This window comes from Mus caroli, chromosome 8, assembly GCF_900094665.2.
Source record: "Mus caroli chromosome 8, CAROLI_EIJ_v1.1, whole genome shotgun sequence".
NCBI classification, from domain to species: domain Eukaryota; kingdom Metazoa; phylum Chordata; class Mammalia; order Rodentia; family Muridae; genus Mus; species Mus caroli.
In genome coordinates this window covers 115,819,377-115,837,720 of record NC_034577.1, presented here as the reverse complement: position 1 = coordinate 115,837,720, position 18,344 = coordinate 115,819,377, and the positions used below count along the sequence as shown (strand labels likewise).

The following is an 18,344-nucleotide window of genomic DNA, read 5'->3' as shown; positions in this document are numbered from 1 at the left end:
CTCAGAATAGATGTCCACTTTAGGTTTTGAAAGCATGTGAGGGAGCCCCATGTCAGGACCCCTGGTCTGTGTCGGGTTGCACAGCTCAGACTCTCAGAGGGTGTCAGTCCCTACAGACTGGTGTTGTGCCTGGCACACGGATGCTGGGTGGTATTTATTTATCCTCCCGCTCTACAGAATTGTCAGGAATTGTCTTAGTCAGGGTTTCTATTCCTGCACAAACATCATGACCAAGAAGCAAGTTGGGGAGGAAAGGGTTTATTCGGCTTACACTTCCATACTGCTGTTCATCACCAAAGGAAGTCAGGACTGGAACTCAAGCAGGTCAGCAAGCAGGAGCTGATGCAGAAGCCATGGAGGGGTGTTCTTTACTGGCTTGCTTCCCCTGGCTCGCTCAGCCTGCTCTCTTACAGAACCCAAGACTACCAGCCCAGAGATGGCCCCACCCACAAGGGGCCTTTCCCCCTTGATCACTAATTGAGAAAATGCCTTACAGTTGTATCTCATGGAGGCATTTCCTCAACTGAAGCTCCTTTCTCTGTGATAACTCCAGCTGTGTCAAGTTGACACAAAACTGGCCAGTACAGGAATATATATTGAAAGTAGGTTGGAAGCAACCATCTAAAGTGATTATGTAGATGGAAGTATGCATTGTGCCTTTAAAAAATATTTCTCATTCATAGTAAATTGGTATACGGACTGTTTCTATCCTTTGGGAAAAGCTTAATATGTAAAAAGGAAATTGGTTGGTAGCAGTCGTTTCCATTCTGGAAGAATTTAATGTCTGAAGTATTCTCTTTTTTTTCTTTCCTTCAAAATTTCAAGCTGCATGATGATTTACTTACTAGCTGTTTGCTGAGTTGACTTCAGAGACCGAGGGATACAGTTGTAATCCTATGGGTTTGACACTTTCTGTGATCATGGTCCACGGACTTTTCCCTAGATTGGGAAGAGTGTTCACCCAGTGCCATTCTCGGGGTTGACGCTTGTTAACGAACTAGGGGAGGAGTTTGAATACACACTTGGTTTTAGAAATCAGTAAGTTCATTTTTCCTAGAGAAATCGAAGCACATGAACTTCCTGTAGTGTGTTAGATTCTTCACATACTAAGTGAGTGGTGTGAAGACTGTGGCTGTGTGTGAGGTGTTCAGGTAGCCAGAGACACGCCCTCCCTCACGTCTCACGAGCTCCCAGCACTGCTCTCCGGGACTTCCATGGCTGACCGGCTCGCACAGGGCTCACCACGGTTGTTCAATCCTCAGAGAACTGGGCAACTTTGAAGCAGCCACTGAGAGCTTCCAGAAGGCCCTGCTGCTCAACCAGAACCACGTGCAGACCCTGCAGCTCCGGGGGATGATGCTCTACCACCACGGAAGCCTGCAGGAGGCCCTGAAGAACTTCAAGGTGAGCCTTGGCAGCAGGCAGAGCCACCCCTGGATTCTGCTTGTTCCTCAGTTCAGTGGCACTAACGAACCTGGAAGGAGCGCCTCTGGGTAGACGGAGCAGCAGTCCTGACCCGCGTGCCGCTAACTCTGCCGTTTGTCCTAAACTACAGCGCTGCCTGCAACTGGAACCGTACAACGAAGTGTGCCAGTACATGAAGGGGCTGAGCCATGTGGCCATGGGGCAGTTTTATGAAGGGATTAAAGCACAAACCAAAGTTATGCTGAATGATCCTCTTCCAGGCCAGAAGGCCAGCCCAGAGTACCTGAGGGTCAAGTACCTACGAGGTAAGCAGACAGTGGCGGACTGTTCCGCATCCATCCGTGCTCAGTGCTGTGGCGTCCTGCTGCTCCTGGGAGGTGGCAGAGTTGGGGGTGAGCATCCTGTCCCTAGCGTCTCTTGCTGCTGGGGGTTTAGGACCAGGGTCCTCGGTGCCTCCGAGACTGAGATGCCTGATGTTCTTGCTACCTTACCTATGGGGCTGGTAAAACTCAGAGAAGCTTGGCCTGAGTAAAAAGCACACTTCTAGTTGGATGTGAGATTCATTGTTGAAAGCGTGATTTAAGCCCTCTCAGTTCACTGAAGGACAAGAAAGGGCCTTTCATGGAGGTTTCATTGTTTAGAGTTAGTGACCTGGCATCTCTGGCCCCTCGTTCTGTTATGTCACATCCTCCTGTGTCAGAAAGACCCAGTCCAGTTAGAAAGGAAGCAGTTCTTGAATTAGTCACAGACTTGCTTTTTCTCCATATACATCTTCAAGAGTGCACATATTCGTACCTTCCAAAGCATCCTCACACATCTTCCAATATACGCACTCAGACACACACTTCTTCCTATGTACACATGCACACCTTATGTGTGCACACACATCTTCCTTTGTACACACACATTGTCTTCATATGTACACACATCTTCCTATATATACCCACACCTTCCTGTGCACACATACATCTTATGTATACAGATGCACTTTCCTATACACACATAACTTCCTGGGTACACACATCTTATATACACAAACTCTCTTAATATGTACACATACATCTCATGCATACACAGGCACATGTACACACACATCTTCCTATACACACACCATATTTCCCTATACACATGCACGCATACAGAAACAATTCCTATTTACACACACACACACAAACCTTCATATGTACACACATATCTCCTATGCATACATAAACATACCTCACACATACCTGCTTTACTGTATACACACACACACATGCACACACACGCACATCAGTGTCCACACACACACACCTCTTCCAGCACGCATACACATTGCCTTAGTCTTAGGGTTTGCATTGCGGTGTTAGAGCCACCATGGCTGAAAGCAGCTTGTTGAGGAAGGGTTTGTTCTGCTCAGTTCGTCAGCCCTGTCCATCACTGAAGGAAGTCAGGGCAGGCACCTGGAGGCAGGAATTGAAGCAGAAGCTGTGGAGAATGATGTTCACTAGCTTGCTCCTCATGGCTCACACAGCCTGCTTTCTGACACACCTCAGGATCATCATCCCAGGAATGGTACCACCCACAGTGGGTGGGGCTCTCCCACATCCATCATTAGTCAGTACTGTACATACTTGCCTACAGACTGGTATTATTGAGACATTTTCTCAGTTAAGATTTCCTCTTCCACGACACATGTAGGTTTGTGTCACACAGACAAAGACCAGCCAGTGCATACTTATATTAACCAGCATATAAACGTGTGTCCTCCAGCATATGCGCACATATATCCTCCCCGCTGACTTGGGAAGGTGTTGTTGTCTGCATACCCACATTTGCCTTTGTTCTCATTAGCCTTTGAAAGTATTCCAAAACAGAAAAAAATGAAGCAAGTCATGCTTGCAGATTTAAGTTAGGAAACGCCTCGTTAAGAGAGAGACGTACACAACACGCAAGATGGGTCAGCGAGTAAAGACACTGGCCACCAACTCTGTCCAGCTGAGTTCCGTCCCTAGGACCCACATGGTGGAAAGAAAGTTCTGCAGTCTGTCCTCAGACTTACACACACACACACACACACACACACACACACGCAGTTCCCCAAATAAAAATGGAGAAAACATCTAAAAGAAATGTAAAAACAAGCAGGTGGATGTAACTTGGTAAAAATATGTTTTACCTAATCTAATAACAAATTAAAGTTTTAATTCAGCATATAATTACTAGGAAACTCTTAGGGTTTTTGTTTGTTTTGTCTTCTTACCTTTTTAAATAGCATTGCATCTTGTAGGCCCTGCTGGCCTAGCGCTGTCTCTGTGGAGGATCCTCCTGTCTCAGCCTTCTGAGTGCTGAGCTTGCATGCGTGAGCCACCATGACTGTTCTGAGAAATGTTATGGCTTAGGTCTAGGGAAAAGCTGCTCTTCCAGGGGACCTGAGTGTGGTTCCCAGCAACCACACGTGGCAGTTTAGAGCCACTGTGGCCAGCTTCAGGAGGATCCAGCATCTCTGTCTTCCAAAGGCACCTACACTGTTAGGTATATATCCACATTCAGATACACATACACAGTCACACGTGCACACACATATACATGTGCATATACATACACATTTACAGACATACACACTCATACATACACACATGCACATTTTTAAAGTAGTGAAAATCTTTTTTTTTTTTTTTTTGCTCTCGGTCTTTAGTCCCTGGGGTGTGTTTTGCAATCACAGGACATCTCAGTTTGAGTGCTCATTATTATCCAGTCTTGATCAGAGTTTGGACTTCATCGACTTGATAGTTGGAAATAGACTGATATGCACGCGTTATTCCAAACATCCTGAAGTTCCTAATAACTGAGTCAAGTATCAGCAGCCCAGAGGGCCATCGTTCAGACAGTTTGTCCCTTACTCTTCTCTGGCTCAGCAGAGCTGGCACTGGGAATGACAGCCTGAGGGGCAAACACGCCTGTCAGTCAGGCCGTGGCGAGCTCGCACACACGTTTGCTCCGTCAGAGCTGACAGATCCCAGGCTCGGGCTGATGCTTCCCTTGGGTGTCAGGCTCTAAGACAGAGAGACAAGCTCTTTGGCTTCATTCATGGAAAGGTTAACATGTAATCAGAGCAGACCCACGCTGGCTGTTGTACACTCGGTTCTTGTCACTAGCAGGTTTCTGTAGTCCAGAAGCTGTCTTTGAGAATTCCTGCAGTTAAGGACAATGTGGTTCAAAGCGTCCATGTGGTGACCCACTCTAGTAAGGGCTTCGTTAGCAGTGTCTGGGTTTGGCAGCTCCTTTCCTGTCTACAGAGTATTCTCGATATCTGCACGCACACCTTGATACCCCTCTGACGGAATATAACGTTGACTCGGATCTACCGGGCAGCTTCAAGGACCACTGGGCCAAGAACCTGCCTTTCCTTATAGACGGCTATGAAGAGCAGCCCGGCCTGCAGCCTCACATCAGGTAAGTGCTGTGCCGTGGGGGGCGTGGCCAGCCACAACCCAACTGGAGGCTCCTTTTGCTTTTGCATGTGTGTGGGAGGATTGGGCCTCTGTGCATTCATTCCAAGGTGACTTAATCTTATAATCCCACTGCCTCAGCCTCCTGAGTGCTTGTATTTCTTGATCAATAAACGACTTCTTGCCCATGTTCCTGTTGCAGTTTGTATGTCACCAGCTACTTCTCGTAGTTCATACAGCACCTTGACACTTTCTTGCCTGTGTCACTTCTGCACACATGTTGGGCACCTTTATACTCTCAGTTATAAGACATAGTCAGGCACTGCACACCGTGCGTCTGGAGAAGTTTATAGAACAAATGCTAATGGGGGCCTTGGAGCCCTACATATGCTATGTAGTGGTGTGCTGGCTTGCATGTGGTAGCAAACAGGCCACATGACTTGCGAAGGGTGGTTGCTTCTTCTGTGCAGTTGTGTGGTGGGATGTGAAGCTGGCTGTGCCTGGTCCTGTGTGTGTCTTAGTTGAGCTCCAGTGGGGCGATAGTGCAGGTGTGCTGCCCTGCAGGTGTGCCACACAAGTCCTTATCTTGTTCCTGATATTTCCTGCAGGGATGTGTTACATCAGAATTTCGAGGGCTACAAGGCTGAAGTCCAGGAGCTGATCTGTGTAGCTGACCGCCTGGGCTCGCTGATGCAGTACGAAACACCGGGGTTCCTGCCCAACAAGAGGATACACAGAGGTATTCTGAAAACTTGAAGTGGAATCGTAGCCCAGGAACAGGGTCTCTCGGCCACGTCGTCTTCCTCTTAGAAATTGTTGTTTACTGCACTCAGCTTCCCACAGGACCAGAGCACGGGTGTGTAGGATAGTTCAGTGAGTTCTTCCAGTTCGGTCGGCTCTTACCGATGTGCAGATACAGAGCATGGCTCTCAATCCCTCACTGCCAGTCAGGCCAAGGCAGCTTTCCTTCTTACAGGGGAGAGGAGGGACTCGAGGCTCCGCCTGCTTCGGTAGGAAGCCGTGCTGGGTAGCAGTGGCTCTCCTTAATGTGAACCGTGTCATCGGAAGCTCAGTCCTACCAGCTGTGTCCTGTTCTTTATGGGGTCCCCCAGGCTTGAGAGGAAAGGTGAGATTTGGCCCCTTGGAAAGGGTTCTGACGAGCTGTCTTGGTGTGTCCTCCCTTTAGCCATGGGCCTGGCAGCACTGGAAGTCATGCAGGCCGTACATCGTACCTGGACCAACTCAAAGGTTCGCATGAATGGAAAAACGAGGCTGCTGCAGTGGAGGGACATGTTCGACATTGCCGTGAAGTGGAGAAGGTAACCCATGGGCACACAGCAGTGGGCAAGTTCTCTCAGACCATGTCTCCCTCAGCGAGAGGTTTCAGTCCCTCTTTGCTTACCAAATTAAACCCTATTGTGGGCCTGGGTACCCGAGGCTTTCCACGAGATCGCTGTCCAGGCGGGGTGGGAAGGCTCCAGCGAAGGGAAGTGAGTGTAACTCTCACCCTCTCTGAACTGAGTCGGGTCAGGCTGGGCCAGCGGAAAGCTGACAATCCAGTGAGGAGTGCGGTGGGGCCTCGGTTGGCTCTTCAGGAGAGAAGATCTCTTCCCAAGTGTTACATACAGCTCTTGGAACAAAAGACTCAAAGGAATAGTTCTCGCATACCTTTAATTCCCTACATGGCTTTATATACAGTTCTGGGGGTGATTCAGGGTTTGAGAGCAGGCACTTCTCATTGGCTTGGACCGAGAGTTTGGGGGAAACCTTATTTGCATGTGGGAAGGCTTGGTGCTATTCCTATGTGACTGATAGCCACGCCTCTCCTGTGGGGGTTATGGGGGCGGTAACTCCGACAGGAGCCAGGGTCACTACCGGGTCCCGGGGTTCAAGATCTAGCCTGGACTGGAAACCAGGCTGTCTGCGCGTCACCTGTTGCCGCACACCTTATAAGTTAAGATACTGAGTTATTTCCCCCTAAAGCTTGCCATAAATCACTGTTGCCTTTATTCTTCAGGACATACTCAACTCCTGCTCAGGAAATAAAAGCGAGGGTTGCCAGATTTCTAAGCCACCAGTTAGCCCTCTCTGGAACCACCATTACAGCTGTGTTTCCTTGGTTGACTCTAACATCCCACCAAGTTGACAGTTTAGACGAACTGTTATAGCTCACCAGCCTTTGCTGGCCTCTCACCTGATGTGGCCACACTGTGCACTGGGATGGCCTGTGTGCTCTTTTTTCACAAGTCGGAGCCAGTCGGGCTCCTCCCTCACTTTTACAGAGCCCCATCCTTGCTTTATCCCGGAAGCTGTGGGTAAGGCCGCAGCACTCCTCATGAGCTCTGCTTCACAGGATCGCTGATCCGGACCAGCCTGTGCTGTGGCTGGATCAGATGCCAGCGCCAAGTCTCAGCAGAGGATTCAATAACCACATCAACCTAATCAGGTAGGAGCCTGGGTGCTTCCTTCCTGTTTGCTAGGAGTGGAGCAGTGTGAGGGGCCCTGATGGCCTTGGTGGGGAACATCCCGGGTAGCTCTGCACCCACAAGTATCTTTCCTGCTGGTCCACCTGCACACAGTGCTTGCCGTGCACCTGCACAGGTAGAGCCCTGCCCGCTCAAGGGTGGACTCTCGAAGGATGGAGGGTGTCAATTTTCAAGAAGTCGTCAAACAGCAAAGAAAGCGATCAGATGGAGAATTCCGTATTTGCCTTAGATTGCTCATGGGCCTGCTGTGGCCAGGACCACCAGGGAGGTCGCTCCCTGATGGGAGCTTCTGTCTTATCCTGAGCCCTGCAGTCAGGCACTGGGTGGATGCCTGCCCTTCCATCCTTTATGGGCTTAGCTACCCTGACAACAGGCGTAAACCCATCCTGAAGAGCCCACTTCAGGGATGCTCGAAGTGTTTGCCTGCCATTTAGTGAACATGACTTTAGATGAATTTGGCGGATGTGGTATTTCTAGCTCTAGGAGCCAACAGTCAAGAAACTGTTGCTCCATCTAACATGTGACATTTAAATTTAGGTTTTAGTATAAAAGTCTTTTTTAGACTTAACCTTTTTAATTTCTAGGAATTGTGTTTATTTTCCCTTTGTAACTGGCTCCTTTCAGTTCCCCACGGAATGATGTGTGGCACTTTTCCCTAGTTTTGGTCACGTGCTGTAACTGAAGCCACTGTGTACCTGCTTATGTTCTTGCTGAATGGTACTTGAGTCACAGACCCATGTCATGATTTGATGGAGTGCAGAGAAGTAAGGGACACCCGGTGTATCCAGGGGCCAAACCTGAACTGTCTCAGAGAGACGGTGGGCCGTGCACCAACCCACTGCTGAATTCCTCCTGACTAGGAAGCTGTGACACATCCCTTGTAGCTGCCAGCCACTGCGTCCCAGGAAGTCTCAGGAACTGAGACTGGGTGGTGAGCCGAAGAACGGCAAGGACAGACGGACATAACGAAGGTCGCTGTAGCAATAGATGAATGAACAGATTTGTGAGGGGGCAGCAGGCGGGGAGCAAGTGTAGAGACGCAGACCCCTGCAGGGGTTAGCAGAGAGCCGCAGACACTCTGAGGTGGCTGACAGAAAAGCATCAGAGGCACCCATTATTCTGCTTCTAGCTGAGGCCACGGTTGTCCCAGTCAGTCTAAGAGTAGTAGGAGAAAAAGCGAGAAGCTGGAAACTGAAGTGCCCTTTCAGGGAGAGAAGTCCTCCTTGCATCACGACCTTGATGTGAGGGAGCTGTCAGAAACAGGGAGTGGTGTTTCCTAGGGTAGACGGACTTAGACTCAGCTGTTGCTAGACGTGAACGCCTTCAAGAGAGGGGAAGAAAAAAAACAAACCAACCAAAAAACAGGGAATGGGCATGTGAGGAGTATAGTGTCTCCAGAGGGTAGAGGGAAGGAAGACTGCTAAAAAGCCCGAGAGGCACCCTCAGACAGGCAGGCGTGCACACAGAGAGCCTGCCGTGTACAGAGAGCTTGGCATATCCATAGCCTGGTGTATCTTTACGCAGGCGCACACAAGTGCCAGGCATGTCCAATACGCAGGCGCACAGAGAGCCGGCACATTCAATAGGCAGGCGCGAACCCAGAGAACCAGGCACGACACTCATGGTGGTCGCCATCAGGTCTGAACTTCACTGAAGCTGAGGGTTTTCCTTCCTCTGTGGCCTGTCAGGAGCTACGTCTTTTCTGGACACTTTCTGCCAGGACAGACTCCAAGAGCCCAAGCTTTCTGCTGAAATGGGAGTCGCTTCTCCCACAGTGACAGAGCAAGCCCCTCTCTTACACTTCCCCATATTTGTCCCTGCTCTTTGTTTTTGGAACTAACTGATGTTCACACGCCTTTGGAAAATGATGGTTAATTTTATCACTTTTACCTTACAGGGGTCAAGTGATCAATATGAGATATCTGGAATATTTTGAGAAAATACTTCATTTTATTAAAGATAGAATTCTTGTTTATCACGGGTAAGCCTCCAGTTCTCCCCTTTGCTGTGACGCATTGGTCCCATGCGTTTCATGTGTGGTCTATCCGTGAGATTTGAAAACTGAACCACAGGCAGACCAAACGAACTAGACCGGAAGTTTAATTAAAAGCCTGCTTCCGCCAGAGTAATGGCTTCACAGTGCTGGCCTTGGCAGTGCTTTCAGCCCGACACTCAGGACACTCAGCACGGTGACACTCCCGATTGCCTACGGAGCTTCCGTTGAGTTTTGAAGTGGAGTCACCAGCTGAGCGTGAGAACCGTGTGCTCCCCCCCCCCCAGCAGGGTGCTTAGATCCGAGCAGCTTTAGAAGTGAAACCACACGCTTGCCAGTGCAGAGTTGGAACAGGACAGTCAAGGGCCCAGTAAGACCCCCGCACCTGCGCATTGGCCTGCTGCATTTCCTGATTCACCGCACGTGCCTCTGCAGCCCCACACCTGTTGGCTTGCATTGACTCCTGCTGTTTGTTGCCCAGTGTGGGATGCTGTCTATCCTCAGTATCTGGCGACAGATTCCCAAGACCTCTTCATGCTCAGGGCCTTTGCGTTAGATGGTATGACATTTATACAGGACCCACACATGGGCCTCCCGTGCATTGTGTCAGCCCCAGGCCAATGCTCGCTGCTTAGGGGATGCGGAGCAGGTGGATAGGAAGTCAGTAACACGGTTTTCTCACATGTATTCTTGATTTGGGTGGATGACCCTGTCAGCGAGAAGCCTTGGAATATACAGGCCTGCAGCATTGAGCTGCTTGTCCTTAGGAGCAGTGACTTAAGATGTGAATGGATCTGCGTATCTTATTCTGCATTAACCTCACTCTGCCCTTCCCCCTCTCTTCAAGAGCAAATAATCCAAAGGGCTTATTGGAAGTCAGAGAAGCTCTGGAGAAGGTACACAAAGTGGAAGACCTCCTTCCAATTATGAAGGTAAGTTTGCCATGAGCATCTCAGGTGGGGCTGGAGCAGTGACTTGGTACTGAAGAGCCCTGCCTTTGTCATCCCAAGGACCCGGGTTCGATTCCCAGCACTCACGTGGTGACCTCCTGTGCCAGGGCATCTGACTTCTTCTGCCCTTTGCAGGCACCGGGCATGTAGGGTGTGCAGACATACAAACACACATACACTTAAATTTAAAATATATCTCAGGAGGAATTGTATAAGAGAAAACCAAAGCACATGTGTGATTGTTGCGCTGTCTCGAAACTTACAAAGTATAGCATCTGAGACCCCACATTAGCACACTGTAAGCTGTAACCCAGATCAAGTACAGCGCTGGAACCAGACTCAACCAGAACCGACTTTCGAGAAGCAGTCAATTCAGGAAACAAAGGACTTGAAAATAAATAAACTCAAGCTGGGCCTGTGGCCACAGTCCAGTCCTCCTCGGCTGCCCAAAAGCCACAGCAGCTGTAGTTAGATGGATTCCTAAAAGGAGAGTTGGAGAACCCCATTTCCCCCAGATTCCTGTGGGCGTTGTTTGTTGTCCCATAGGATAGGGGTGTGGAGGCCAGCAGCTGCAGAAGAGGAGGTAGCTGAGGCAGGGGCGGGGGAGCCCTTGTTGTGTGGCCACATCTCCAGTGAAAGTCTGTGCCGTAGCAGGGGTTGCTCAGAGTTAACTGTGAGCTGAGACAGCTGTGGCCTTGGTGGTGGGAAGTTGCTCTGAGCTCCTTCATCTCCATTTGCTCCCAGAGGTGCCTCACTGGGAGTCACGGAGAGGGAGTACCCTCTCCTGGTACACAGTAGGCCCGTGTCTGACTCCCAGCACTGTGCAGCAGCAACAGCATAAGTCTTGTCGTCCGTTTCTATCTGAAATGCGCTCTGAGAATGGAACTGAGGTGCGGCTTTGACATAGAAAGTCAGAACCAAAGAAAGATGTCAGTCCAAAGGAAAGATCACAGAAGGAGACAAAACTAGCCAGAAGTCTTGCATGACACGGTAATGGCAGATTTGTCGGAAGAAAACATCACCTGTGTGGTGCTGACCTTCAGTATCCCGGCAGCTCCTCCATGACAGGCGGCAGGACACACTACGGACAGGAGACAGGCACTGCGGTGGGTCAGCCTCTGTGAATTTCAGTCACTAAAATCTAGTAAGACCAGGTGGAAGACGAAATCTGCTTACACAGATGGTGGAAAGGAAAGCAGTGTGCCAAGGTGCATTCACAACACCTAGCCAGAGGGTGGCAGCACTGCCCTGCTGTGTCGTCTGTAGGAGCCTGTCCTTTAGATGGGAGCGTTTCCAGCTTCAGACTGGCTTCAGCCGGATTATGGATGTGTTGGTCTCTGTGCTCTCAAAGCATATGGGAAACTTGTAGCTTGCTTCTTCCTCTGAAAAATATGGCGTGCCACTGGAGACTTAGAAAAGCACTTAGGCCCCAACAGATAGATCGTTAGCCAGGAGCATGGACCAGAGTCAGAGGCCTGCCCTCAGCCCTCCACTCTGCCACTTCCTGGCCCAGCAGCTTGGCCAGGTTTGTTCCTTTTCCTGGGACTGTGCGTTCATACCTGGTCTGTTTGTGGCAAGGATTCAGTGGGCATACGGGAAGCACCTGCACTTGTCTTCTGAGAGCCAGTCCCTGAAGAAAGGCGCTTCTCCCTCAATTCAGCTGAAAGCCCTGGTAGTCAGTCCTGCCCAGCTGCACCCTGCTGTGGGCCTCCAGCCAGCGCTCCTGTGGCCTGCTGCAGGAGAAGCCCTCCCGCCAGAGCCCAGAGGCCTTTGTCTGTCACTGCCTGCCCTATTCCAGCTCCATCCATCCCAGCCAGAGTTGGAGGGCATTGTTCTAGAATAAAGGCAGAGTGTCGCAGGTTTTAACTCAGAGCTGGCATCTGAAGCTGTGTTCCTAGGAGACACCCTGGCCGGCTCTGAGGAGGTTCCCTCACAACCTGTGGTCTGCCAGGTTAGAGTCTGTGAACCTAAAACGCAGCTGGAGAGGAACCACTGAGCACCCCTCGGCCTGCGGCTCTGGGGAGCACTTGCAGGACACAGTGCTTTTTCAGGTTGCAGGAGCTGGCATTGCTGCTCCTGGCTGGCAAGGCTGCTGCCTGCTGCGCTGGGAGGAGAACCAACCTCAGAGCAGCTGCTGCACTGAGCCAGATCTTGGCTGTAGGGCGCCTGCAGCTTTCTGCTGGGGCCTCTGCTGCTCTGTAGGTTTGTGGGATGTGAGGCACTTAGGGCCTGTGTTGCATCTAAAGAAAAGAGAAGTGTTCTTAGCCACTGCCTACCAAGAGAGAGCACATGGTCTCTCAGTTTGAATGCCTCAGACAAACCCAGGGCTAAGTCAAGGTTCAGGACGGATTAGAAGTAGACATGTCCAGCCCGTAGCATATGGGTGATATGTAGCCCAGGGGAGCTGAGAATGCAGCCCAACATGTGTGTAGTGCTGCATGACAGAACCATGTTACAGTGTGAGAACTGCAGTTAATATGGATTTTTATTTTCCCTCGAAAGCAGTTTAATACCAAAACAAAGGACGGGTTCACCGTGAACACCAAAGTCCCCAGCCTCAAAGATCAAGGGAAGGAATATGACGGCTTCACCATCACCATCACAGGAGACAAGTATGTTCGCTCCAGTGTGACGTGGGGCTGGTGGCAGCCAGTGGAGGGGTGTCCATGTGAGCCGTGTCTGGGCCATGTGTGCACTCAGTATATGCCTGGGGCACCATCCTTCCTGGCTAAGTGCACACAACCCATTTGAATTCCCACAGCACCTCTGCCTGGTGCTCAGAGGCTCCGGAGAGCTTGTCCAACAGCAGGAAAATGGGTCCATGCGGGCCCAGGGCTGCCGTTCACGCATTGCAGATTGCTGGGTCATGGGAGGGTGTCAATGTCTTCGTGGAAAGTTTGCACATCTGAGGCTCTAGCCATCATTGCTCTCAACAGCCGCCAACTGAGAAGCATTTTACGATCATTTCTTCTTTGATAGTTTCATTCATGTCTGTAGTGACTTTTAGTCCTTCTTATCCCCCCAGTTATTCCCACTAAACTCTCTTCCCACAAGCCCCCCCTCTTTCTCTCTCTCTCTCTCTCTCTCTCTCTCTGTATGTGTGTGTGTGTGTGTGTCCTGCTGAATTTAAATAGGATAGACCCACATTCAGGCTACTTCTCCCATGAAACTTTCAGCTTTACCCCACTTCTTCCCTTTATGTCCCCAAGCCTGGTCTCACCTCTTCCTCCAGCTAATGTTCTGAGAACCAGGAGGTTCTGCAGATGGCGTCATGATAAATCTATGCTGTGTGAGTTTATCCTCACAGAACCACAGCAGTGCTGCATGCAAAAACATAAGCACAAGACATGGTAGTAGCAGTGTTCATGAGCCTCCCACACCTTCTGCTCCTGCCTGGGCAGAGTGGCTGGGAAAGTGACAACAGGGCTCAGAGCACTCCGGGCAGCCACCGTGAGCACACACACAACACACGCACACCACTTCTCCAGTTTCTGTTTGGATTATTTAATCTACGCCTTTGACAGCAGTGATTGTGTTTCAGGGTCGGCAATATCCTATTTTCTGTGGAAACTCAAACCACAGAAGAGAGGACACAGCTGTATCACGCTGAAATAGATGCACTTTATAAAGACCTGACAGCGAAGGGCAAAGTACTGACCCTCTCGGCAGAATTCGGGGTAGGTTTGGCTTTGTTTTATTTTCTGTTCCTGGTGTGTGTGTGTGTGTGTGTGTGTGTGTGTGTGTGTGTTGCTGAGGATGGAACCTGGTGTGTGTTTGTGAGTGTGTGTGCACATGTACATGTGTGTGTGTGCGTATGTATTGCTGAGGATGGGACTAAGAACTCCAATGTGCTAGGCAGATGCTTCACTGCTGAGCCACACCCCAGTCCTGCAATTTCTTTGGCAAATGCTCCCCCCGCCCCCCCCAACCCCCCCCACACAGTTTTCCCTGTTTCACTGAGGCTGTATGTCTTATGCCTGAAATCAATTGTAAATGTCTCAGCCTCCTTTCTAATACTCCTTGGAGCAAAAACATTCTCAGGGTTTAACAACCACAGCAATGGGGTGACACAGTACATATTGTTCTCTCTGCGGTGCGTCAGTGCAAGTTTGTGGTCCGAAGAGGTTTGTCCAGGTCGGCCACTGTGAGCATGGTCTCTAAGTTCCCTCATTAGAATTGCTGCTTACTGGAAAACTGTGATTGTGACTGGCGCCTTGAAGGGACTTAGAGTCACCGAGGGTGCACCTCTGGCTGTATCTATGAGAGTATTTCTAGAAAGGTTTAACTGAGGAAGGGAGACCCACCCGAAAGTGGGCAGTGCCCTCCATGGACTGGTTGTCCTGGGCTGAATCAGACGTGGGAAAGAAAGTTAGCTTAGCACCACCGTACTCTCCGCCTCCTGCCTGCAGCCACATCCTTCCAAACAGCTGCTGCACATGCACGCTGGCTCCAGGCAGTGAGAGAACGCAGGAGCTGGGAGTTCTTTGGTCTCTGACTTCTCTCCCCTTGCCTGCCGAGACAAGAAGTGGCTCCTAGCAGGAGGGAGGTATTCCTCTCAGACCGTGGAGTCTGCTGGCTCCCAGAAGCCTCTACACTTCCTTGACATCCTCGGCCTGTGTCGAACTAAGCACGCCAGCCCTGAGAGAGGGAAGCAGCTGGTCAGAATCTCCTGCAGCGCGAGTTCCTGACATGGGGCTGAAGTTCATGAATCTCTGTCCTTTCTCCTAGGAGGCTGACGCTGTCTGCAACTTAATCTTGTCCTTAGTTTATTACTTTTATAATTTAATGCCCCTGTCTCGAGGATCTAGGTAAGTGATGTCCCGGCCTATGACCGTTTCAGATCGAAACTGTTGCTGTGGCTTATGTTTGTGTCACAGGCACAGCCTCTAAAGCCCACTACAGATCACAAGAAGTTCCCATTGTTTCTTCTAAAATCCACCCTCTGCCCCAAAGTCCTGTTTTTGTTGGGTATAGTGGCATGTGCCTTTAATGGTAACCCTGAGGAGACAGGCAGGTGGGTCTCTGAGTTTGATGCTGGCCTAGTCTACACAGTGAGGCCCTGTCTCGAGGAAACAAAATGAAAAATAGAAAGATCACATCCGTGGCCAACCATGAAGGGGATTTAAGGTCAGGCCAAGAGGAGAGGCCTCATGTGCTCCTCTCTGAAGCAGAGAAAGCAGCAGGGAGCAACCCGGTGGAAACCCGCCTTCCCTCAGAGCGCAGATGCTCCTGTGGACAAGGACCCTCAAGTTCCTTATGCTTTTTATGTAGGAAAGTAGAAATATTTTCAAAATAAACACAACAAAGTTCTTCTGTTAACTAAACATTTAAGGTTTTAGTCCAAAGAATTCCTATGTAAGATTCTTTTTCATGATGGACGCCCGCAGGGAGGTTAGCATGATAGCCATAGGCCAGGGCTGGCTGAAGTCTGTCCTGTCTTGACAGTGTCATTGCGTATTCAGTCATTGTGGGAGCGCTGATGGCCAGTGGCAAAGAAGTGGCTGGGAAGATCCCCAAAGGGAAGGTATGCTGGGCTGGCGGAGGCACAGGCATGGCTGCACCTCACCCTGGGCTTCTGGCTGTGGACCGCATGCGAGCTAGACCCCACACCATTTCCTTCCTTTTATCACGTCCTGTGTCTCCTCTTTTCCAGTTAGTCGACTTTGAAGCCATGACAGCCCCTGGCTCAGAGGCCTTCAGCAAAATAGCAAAAAGCTGGATGAACTTGAAGAGGTAACCATGGCTGTGGTTGGAGCGGGCTTGCAGGGGAAGGCACGGGCGAGGTCCTAGCTCCACAAGGGCAGAGGCGCCCCCCACCTCTGAGGGATGTGCTCATTTCATGGGCTGCTCCGCACCCTGGTTTTAAGGTGGAGACATTTTACTACAGGTAAAAATGAGTGGTGAGAGAGATGGAGAGAGAGCTCAGCGGATAAAGCCCATCTGGAGGACCCAAGTACAGATAACCCGAGCCCAATAACATTCTGGTGGTTGTGGTAGGTCACAGGTCGGATAGAATGCAGACAGGGTCCCAAGACCAAGGTGGCCAGCTCAGCTAGCCTGTACCTGTGAACTCTGAGCTCAGCAATAAATACAGTGGAGAGGAGTCAAGGAAGAGTCTCAGTGTCAACCTAGGGCTAACACATACACACATGCGCGCGCACACACACACAAACACACACACACATGCACGCACACACACGCGCACACACACATACCCGCCACCCACATTGTCACCTTGTGCCAGAATCCAGCAAGGTGCCTTAGAGCTGTACCTCCAGAAATGCTGGGCAATGAGTACAAACAAGCTTAAGGGAGACACTGTGTGACTTATTCCACATCCCTTCTTGCCTACATGACACCAGCCACTGTGTCACCTAGAGGGCCACTTGAGCTGTGTTTAAAACTGAGAAATACGCGTCTGTCGTACACATTGCTTAGCTTGTCCCAGAGCCTGTTTTTGAGGTTACTCATTTACACATGGTTTGTTGATGTGGTCACAAGGTGGAGCTCCTGCTTCCTTTCCACAAACCACACAGCCACATGTTGCACAGTTATGGTTCATGGCAAACCTGGTAAGCAATGTTTCTCAAGGATCATGGGAATTCTGAGCTAAGGATTTAATCTACTGTTGCAGATGGGAAACAGGCTTAGACAAGTGACAGAATCAGGAGGGGCAGGGCCAGGCCTGAGCCAGCATCCTCAGAGTCAGGCTCAGCATATGAGGTAGCCACAGCAGGATATGAGCTGTGTGACATGGAGCCCAGTGCACATGAAAGTATTATTTCTTTCCCCAGAGTCCTGGCTGAGCTTTCAGGCAGCTCAGGACATGAGGTCGGTGCTACAGAAGGGTCTGCTGTGCCCTCTGCCTTTTTGGTTGCATCTACTCAGGCTATGGGTCCCCATAAGGCATTGCTAATAGTCACAGTTTCCCTGTGTTTCTCTTCCAGTATTTCCCCTTCCTACAAGACCCTGCCATCAGTATCAGAGACGTTCCCGACTCTGAGGTCCATGATCGAGGTGCTCAACACGGATTCCACCCCACGGTGTCTAAAGAAACTCTAGCCAGATCAGAGGATTTATACACATGAAGGGCCAGGCCTCTCACTTCTTAAGTTATTTTTTAAGACATGGAATTATTATGGAATTAGGTCCTTTATTACTTTTGATACCAATTTTTGATAGGAATTGAATACTTGAAAACATTTTCTTTACTTTTTCTGAATTGTAACAGAAATCATGAAAACGGGTTTTTTGGGGAAAAGCTACTTGACCAGGAAGGGAAGTATGTGTATTAGTGGCAGCCTGTTGGTTCCCATGTGTTAAGGTATACTGCTCCTTCCTTAGAGCAAAAAAATGTTTACTTCAGAAACCAAAAATTAATAATTAAGATGAAGAAAGCCAACAACCAGCAGGGCTTGTCTTCACTGTCAGAGGTGTGGGTGTTCCTCAGACCTCCTTCCTGTGCCCCTCTGTGGGGTGCCTCGTTACTGCCATGCCCCCACATGTGGGCCCTCCAGCCCCCCCCCCCCCAGAACTGTGGAAGGACCCCAGCACCCACGGTTCCATGGCTTGTGACAAGAAGCACTGGCCAGATGACAGACAGTATTTGCCAATCACTGAACCATGTTTTTCTTTTCTTTGTTGGAAAAAATAAGTCGAGGTGATTTCTGAAAGTCGCCATGTTCGGGCACTGGATTACGTTGTGTTTGTGTGTGAGCTAGTTTTGCTTTCAGGTGTAAGAGCGTTTAGAACATTTCTTGTTTCCTCAGACAAGGTGGAAGATGGAGGAATAAGGTCCATTAAAGGCTGCAGTTTCAAACCGTGGTCAGTTTGGTCGTTTTGCTATCGTCATTGTGGCCTTTCGCCACTGTGTTTTATTTATGTTCCCGTTCAGAGGCTGGAGGTGGAACCCAGGCTTCTCACATGCTGGGAAACACTGAGCCACTCGGCCTCAAACCTCAATTCTGCCCTGAACTTCGGTGAGAGCAGGACTTCGGTGAGAGCAGGGCAGCATTGGCACTTGTAGCCTGTACTGTGTGTCTCTTGATCCCTGAGCGTC

General features: G+C 50.0%; 1 protein-coding gene across 8 annotated transcripts in view; it reads left to right on the top strand.

The window, feature by feature from the left end:
* Positions 1–18,109, top strand: part of Ttc13 (tetratricopeptide repeat domain 13) — a 48,788-nt gene extending 30,679 nt beyond the window's left edge. For 4 of the 8 annotated variants that reach the window (XM_021170260.2, XM_029480664.1, XM_029480663.1 and 1 more), the window contains 14 exons: positions 1,263–1,404; positions 1,556–1,730; positions 4,704–4,860; positions 5,465–5,595; positions 6,043–6,175; positions 7,210–7,302; positions 9,240–9,323; positions 10,183–10,267; positions 12,788–12,897; positions 13,827–13,962; positions 15,014–15,093; positions 15,731–15,809; positions 15,939–16,018; positions 17,233–18,109. In XM_021170260.2, coding sequence (XP_021025919.1) covers positions 1,263–1,404; positions 1,556–1,730; positions 4,704–4,860; positions 5,465–5,595; positions 6,043–6,175; positions 7,210–7,302; positions 9,240–9,323; positions 10,183–10,267; positions 12,788–12,897; positions 13,827–13,962; positions 15,014–15,093; positions 15,731–15,809; positions 15,939–16,018; positions 17,233–17,347 — 1,600 coding nt within the window. In that variant the 3' untranslated portion in view covers positions 17,348–18,109. Of the gene's footprint in view, positions 1–1,262; positions 1,405–1,555; positions 1,731–4,703; positions 4,861–5,464; positions 5,596–6,042; positions 6,176–7,209; positions 7,303–9,239; positions 9,324–10,182; positions 10,268–12,787; positions 12,898–13,826; positions 13,963–15,013; positions 15,094–15,730; positions 16,019–17,232 lie in introns of all 8 variants that reach the window. The other 4 variants (XM_021170264.2, XM_021170262.2, XM_021170259.2 and 1 more) reach the window with 2 other exon arrangements.
* Positions 18,110–18,344: the final 235 nt, after the last annotated feature.